The sequence below is a fragment of the Panthera leo genome, chromosome B1 (assembly GCF_018350215.1).
Source record: "Panthera leo isolate Ple1 chromosome B1, P.leo_Ple1_pat1.1, whole genome shotgun sequence".
NCBI lineage: Eukaryota > Metazoa > Chordata > Mammalia > Carnivora > Felidae > Panthera > Panthera leo.
In genome coordinates this window covers 137537780-137545061 of record NC_056682.1, presented here as the reverse complement: position 1 = coordinate 137545061, position 7282 = coordinate 137537780, and the positions used below count along the sequence as shown (strand labels likewise).

Genomic DNA, 7282 nt, shown 5'->3' with positions numbered 1-7282 from the left:
GTATAACACAAAAATATATTTGGTGTTTGTCCTAGGTTCCTGCCCTAGAGCTGCTAAAACTTGAAATCTCCTGATAGCAGTGACTTTTGTTTCATAAGGAGCCTGAGTTTATGCCAATGAGGTCACTTATGGTGGGGCCCCCAGACAGCCTCAAGGGTTGAGCTGGTCACCAGAAAAGACCAAGTAATTAGACCTCCTGACCGGCCTCTAGAAGCAGATGGAAGGAGGGTGTTGGAAATTGAGCTCTATAAACTCTTTTTCAAATTTTTAAAAATGTTTATTTTTGAGAGAGAGAGCATGAACAGGGGAGGGGCAGAGAGAGAGGGGGAGACACAGAATCCAAAGCAGGCTCCAGGCTCCCAGCTGTCCACACAGAGCCCAATGCGGGACTCCAACCCAGGAACCACAAAATCGTTGTCTCAGCTGAAGTCGGACGCTCAATCAACTGAGCCACCCAGGCACCCGAGCTCTATAAACTCTTGAACAGGGAGATTTAGAGGGCTTCCGGGTCAGTGAACACATCTTAATGCTGGGAAGATGGCAGACCCCGCATCCCTCCCCTTACTTGCCCTATTTGTCTCATTTGGTTGTTCTTGGGTTATAGCTTCTACAATAAGCAGGCAGATAGATGTAGCGTTTTCTGGAGTTCTGGGAGCCATTCTAGCAAATTATCCAACTTAAAAGAGAAGGGAGTAGCAGGAACCCCCCTAATTTTACAGTTAAGTTGGGCAGAAGTGTGGGTAGCCTGGGACCTAATACTTGTGACTGGCATCTGAAGTGAGTGAGGGCAGTCTTGGGGAACGGAGCCCTTAAACCTGAAGGGTCTAACAATAACCCTGGGTTGTATCAGAATTGAACTGAACTGTAGGACATCCAGTTGATGTCCAAAGAATCAGAGAATTGATTTTTGGTGTTGGAAAACACCTTAGAAATAGGCTACCAACGTAACACTGAAGTATATTGTCAACAGACTTGTCTGATGGAGTTTACGCATGCTTCGGCATTACAGAAGAAATGCTGGTGTACGAGACAAATCATACTTCTGCATAAAAGAATTTTATTTAGTGGTCAGATCCCGATGAATAATGCCAGTCACTGCTTGATTCTGCTAAAATGTGCTATTAGATATACTCTTAAGAAAGTGTACAGTGCATCACCAAAAGCTGTTTAATTTGGATTGTGTAGAGTGAAAGAAAACTTCAGAAATCTTTGTTTTCTGGTAAAATCTTTAAGATACAAAAATGAAAAAAAAACAAACCCAAAAGCAGTATTCCAAAATAATAAATGTCACCTTGGACTATTTACAGTAAGATGCCTTTTTCCCAGGAGGATGCTCTCTGCTTGATTCTTTTCCTCACGTGTTACCCATCTCTTGTAGGTATTCTCACCCCCACCTGCCCCTTCTCGAGGATTTCTTCCACTCCTGTCTCGCTTGAGGCAGCCATCTGTTCTTTCATCTTTGAATCTTTCTCGGCTACTCCTTTTTCCTACGCTTGAATGACCAGTCATTCTACTGAACAGACGTTTGCTGAGCACCTATATGTGCTAGGCACAGGGCTAGGAGGCAGAGAGACATTACAGAGATGCAGAGTCATGGACCCCTTCCTCAAGAATCTGAGTTCGGGTTGAATTAAAAAACAGTTTTGTTTTGTTTTGTTTTTTTCACATTATATTCCACGAGATTCCAGCCCCCGGTGAAGTAAATGTGGGGACTTCTTGAAACAAAGCGCACTCACACAGGGTCCGCCAACTTGGCCCATTCCAAGACATTTTGAACGAAGAATTCTGCTCTTTATGAAGCCCAGGCCTACGGTCTGCGTTCTAAACTCTTAGCAGGTAGAAAGCAGGTGTGCTGGGCAGTAGAGCATCAGCTATGCCAGTCTGTTTGGGGGGGGGGGGGGTGGGAAGGGTAATCTTTTAATTGGTTTCTACAAATTCCGAGTATGAAAAAGCCCTTAACTCCCCCACCCCCAACCAAAACACTAAATCGTAGCTATAGATACATATTAAGCTCTTCCTTGATCTTGACTTGTAACAAGTGTTCTAAGACTCTTTTTATAATGTCCAGCAGGAGCTCTTTTTATTACCTCCACAAATATTTCTTTGTGCTTTTCTGTGAACATTTTCTTAGCTTCAAACATAAAAGCAGCGAAGTAAGCCTGCAGGTGACCTTTTTTTTTTTCCTTTCATCATGGTTAACCTGAAACAAGTTCAGCTCTTGCATTTGGCCTACATCTTCTCTGTCCACGAGGCCTTGAGAGACCCATGGTAGTTACTTAAAGAAAAAAAGAAGGCAAACCATGAAATATAAAACAAAAGCTGTGCCTAGCATACTATGGAAGCAAAAACAAAACCATGCCCTCGCTGCCCCCATCTTGTTCTGTGCCTGGCAGACCATGTCCCTACAAATATTCACATTTGGAAATATTTCTCAGTCACAATAAAGTCCAAATCATGGTAGTGGGCTTGCAGCCTATTCCTTTCATTGACTCTGCACAGCCAACCACCGAACGATGATGAAGGGAGTTTTCGTGGGGAAGTTCTTGACCCCATGCCATTCAACAGGTTACACGGGGTCACGTCTCTGTACAGTTTCCATCCAATTAGATGATACTCAATCCATTCAAGTGCCAGATGCAGAACTTCCTCATGAGCTGGTTCCAAGCCCTTTGGATCTGAAGGCAACTTTGGGAGTTGGCATTATTCCCATGTTACATTTGGCCTGCCCTACCCTGTGGTAGGGGGAACACGATGCCTGAAATGTGTGAAGAGAATGAGAAGAGCAGGGAGAACTGGGAGAGAGAGGGAAAAGAGAAGTGATCATGCACAAGCTTCTTGCTCTGTCGTGCATATATTTTCAGTGTAACAGCGTGTATTTCGACACATAAGGGCTTGTGCTTTTTCGTTAAAGAAACAACTTGCCCTGAAAAGCTCATTTGGCAAATGTGGCCAAGAACGTGTGTGTGTGTGTGTGTGTGTGTGTGTGTGTAAAATGTGTTATGAGGCTCTGTACCAAGTCCTGCGGGTGTATCCTGCTGGCCCCTCCCTCCACCACACCCACCTCTCTGGCAAGGAAAAACTGGTGGGTTACACCTGGTCGGTTTGATATTCAGAGGCTTCGGACAGGCTTTCTGAGAAGCTCAGGAAATTCTCCTGGTATTCAGAACAAACAATCTCATAGCGGTAATGCCGGAACTCTACAGCAAAGGTGCCAAAATAAGACAGGAAGCACATGACCAGACCCCACTGGACCCTGGCTGCATACATGTGGATGCCTTGAGCCATGAGGATGAAATCTGGGGAGGAGCAGTCAAGGAAAGTACCCCCATAAGCCACATTCAAACTGGGCTCTTTTCTGGTCAAGGACAGGTTACAAGAAAAGTCTTACTCTCCCCCTCCTCATCAGCAAAACAGCTTGACGGCTTCCTGAACGCAACACTTGCATGAATAATACAAAATAACATTGCTGAGCTCTTCGTTTGTGCCAGACGTGCTTCTAGGTGCTTTCACAGAAAATCTAACTTAATCCTCACAACAATCCTATTGTTATCAGCTCATTTAAAAATAGGGGAACAGGGGCGCCTGGGTGGCTCAGTCAGTTAGGCGTCCGACTTCGGCCCAGGTCATGATCTCATGGTCTGTGAGTTCGAGCCCCGCGTCGGGCTCTGTGCTGACAGCTCAGAGCCTGGAGCCTGTTTCAGATTCTGTGTCTCCCTCTCTCTCTGCCCCTCCCCTGCTCATGCTCTGTCTCTGTCTGTCTCAAAAATAAATAAACATTAAAAAAATTTTTAAAAAAATAGGGAAACTGAGGCCAAATGGTTAAGTAACTTGCCTGAGGTCACTGGGAGAGCTGGGATTCAAATACAAGGACTCTGGCTGCCAGGCCAGGCATTCAACTCTACAGCTACCTTCTAAACTGTGAGATTAGCAAGAGGATTAAAATTCCAAAGAAATTAGTTGGCCAGAAAAATAAACTTCTCGTTTTAAAAAAAATCACTGCAAATGACTATGGCTTTATAGTCATCCTTTTACCTGCAGAAATAATTTTGAACATATCAAATCACCAATTACCTACATATAAGCTTTATCTCTGCAGTGCTACTAATGTGTAAGTGGCTCCTTTTCCTCTTCTGTCTCGTTTTCACTATTAAAACAAAGGAGACTCCTATGCCTGAATATATATGGAGTGTATACACACACACACACACACACACACACACACACACACACAGCATACATGAGGTTGGAGCTAGGAAGGAAAATGTTTCAAAGCATGCTTCAGCGAAAAGCCAAGAGGCCAAAGACTAAATACATTTTTAAAGAAAAATCAGAAATGCTCCCTTAGAATTAGTGCTATCTCCAGACTTAAAATCTTGGGAAATTTTCAGAGAGCAAAAGAATATGGTGAAACTACTTCAGCCAAACTTTGCTCTCCTGACGAGGCCTGGATCCATTCACCTGGGAACCTAGACAGGGTTCCAAATGTTCAGAAACAACATGGATCAGAATTGTTTGGTATAAGCTGAAAACTCAAAATAATTTAAAGTCTGTACATTCTCTTCCCACTGAGGGCTCAAAGTACTGGCAAAGCAATATTATTACTTAATGAGGAAAGGATAGATCTTCAAATCTCACCCTGGCAGAATTCTGACCTTTTTACTCATAAAATATTTCATCACGTGCCTAGCAGTCAGCAAGATTTTTGGCTTGATTTTCCAGCCCTTAAATGTTCTCTAATGTGCTGAAGAACTTGAAAACAAACAAACAATTAAATGTTTGGCAGTTAGTGAGGGAAGAAGAAATAAAGATCCCCAATACTCCAGTAACTACAGGATGTCTCTGAACAATAAATATTTTCATATTTTAAAGCCACTTTCCCTAAGGCAAGAGGGTTTGGGGTTGAGTTCAAGAACTGTGCCTGAGTTTAAGTCAAGATCACTGCATACAGAGTGTGATCTTGGATAAATTAATCTCTGTTCTTACTATCATACTTGTTAAATGAGGATTAAAAGGGTTGATACATTTAATGTATTAATGTGCTTAGAACAATGCCTAGCACATTATAAGTGCCCAATAATGTTGGCTATTACTTGACCGAAGATGTGTAATTGGGTTAGCTACACATTCTACCACCTAGGAACCTTATTCCCTTCCTCTCTGGTTTCCTGAGGAGACCCTATTGGAGTGAACACTTGAGATCATGCCTCCCAGCGGAATGATCGGCTGATCTGACTGGTTGCACTGGAATTGGCCAGCTTCTATTGGGCCATGTTACCAGTAGGTGGGGTCACTGAGCTCCCTCCAGGACTAGTGTCTCTGGGATCTGTTTGGGGTTAAGCAGAAGCGCTCTCCTCTGCCTTTTTCTGGTTTCTCTCCTTGTTACTTAATGGGTAAGCTGAATTCCAGAGTGTGAGATCAGAGGCCTGACACTTTCTCCTTCACAAATTAAATTAAATGAAATAAAAGGGCCATTAATAAAGTCATAAATTAACTTTTTTTAAGATGGAAGGGGAAAAAAAATCACAATTTCCATTACGGATTCTGTGTTTTTCAGACAGGAAATCTTTTCCATCACTAATGACAAGGAGGATGCATGACACTATTCCTACAGATAGAAACAATTTTGAGAAGGCAGAGCTTGGTTTTAGTTTTAGTTCTCTATCGCTTCAGGTCTGAGAGTTTTTGTTTTTATATCCATTTACTTATCTATTTTGTCTGAGATTTTGAGATAATCTGACAGTACATGCTAACTAATTGGAAATGGCAGTTTTCTCATCTACATATGTGTGTTTTAATCTCCCTACCAAAGAATCTTTTCACATTCAAAGGATACAGAGGACCACACACAGAGTGATAGATGCTGAGAGAATAACTCGTGGAATCCCAACTTTCCGCCCTTCATTCTTGATGTTGACTTTGAGTGTCAATGCAGCCTGGATCCAGCAGGTCAATGTGCCAAATCCAAAGGTCAAGGAAGTTCCAACATTATGGATTTCTTCATCATTCGTGAGCTAAGGGATGAACAGATAATGACAAGGAGGCCCATTTAGAAAAGACGTGATGGGAGAAAAAATAGGTAAAGTGATATCTCCATAACGGGATGATAGGTTTTGGAAAGAGTAGAATCCTTCATCTCTGCTGGCTCTTTGTGTTTGTTCTCAAATGGTTTGAACTCTGAGGGGGAAAGGGAGATAAACAGTACTTCCAAACCTCAAAACATTTGTTTAGAATAACCACTCAGGCAGTGGTAATCTATTCCTTGAATTTAATTTCCAGAAAAGCGTGGAGAAGTCAAAGAAAAAAGCAGGAGAGTTAGACAAAAAAGAGAAATGTCAGTTTCTACAAACATACACTGCAAACTTTGTTTTCCAGACTAAGAAATGAGACTTGGGATCTGGCTGTGTATTTAATGATTGAAGAGAACCAATTCTAAGAAGGTCAAGATTTTACTGTCATAGACAGCTAATAACATTTATTCCTACATAATGTGATCAATTCATTGTTAATGGGATTTTGTTTTATTTTCCTCTTATAAGAAAATTGCCACCTAATAGCTTTTGCCATATTTGTAGACCCATTAAACGACATTAGTGTTTGACGATTCCTGGTCAAGGCTTTTATAGAATTAATAGGTTAAAGGAGACCCATTCGGGTTATTTCATTTGAAGGTTAAAAATGTAAACTTTCCATTACCTACTGATTTAAAAAAATATGTTGGTCACTGGGGTGCCTGGGTGGCTCAGTTAAGACCTGACTTCAGCTCAGGTCATGATCTCATGGTTCTCGGGTTTGAGCCCTGCATCGGGCTCTGTGCTGACAGCTCAGGCTGGAGCCTGCTTCAGCTCCTCTGTCTCCCTCTCTCCGTTTGCTCTCTCTCTCTTTCTCTCAAAAATAAATAAACACTAAAAAATATACTGGTCACTTAAAACACTTTTAGCAATGATCTATATCTATATAATCTATCTCTCTATCTATCATCTGTATATTTTTTTCAATGCTGGGCTTGAACTCATGACCCTGAGATCATGACCTGCGCTGAATTTAAGAGACAAACATTTAACTGACTGAGCCACTCAGGCACCTTGTTTTATATATATATTTTTAATTACATGTGGGAAAATAAAATCTATAGTTGAAGAGATGGTTCTTACAACATGGTAAAATATTGTTTTGAATTGCCATTGCCTTCAGATGTTTTATTGTTTGACATTGCTGGGAATAATGGTTGCCTCAAGTCAATATTGCTTTCCTTTGACAACTTTTTCTATTGTTTTTGGCTGTA

General features: G+C 41.7%; 1 protein-coding gene across 2 annotated transcripts in view; it reads right to left on the bottom strand.

Annotated features, from left to right (window-relative positions):
- Nucleotides 1–1001: 1001 nt before the first annotated feature.
- TMEM150C (transmembrane protein 150C) overlaps nucleotides 1002–7282 on the bottom strand; it is a 77704-nt gene continuing 71423 nt past the window's right edge. For both annotated transcript variants that reach the window (XM_042936067.1, XM_042936066.1), the window contains exons 7-8: nucleotides 5834–6011; nucleotides 1002–3296 (exon numbers count right to left, since the gene is read on the bottom strand). In XM_042936067.1, the coding sequence (XP_042792001.1) occupies nucleotides 3088–3296; nucleotides 5834–6011 (387 nt within the window). In that variant the 3' untranslated portion in view covers nucleotides 1002–3087. The remainder of the gene's footprint in view (nucleotides 3297–5833; nucleotides 6012–7282) is intronic.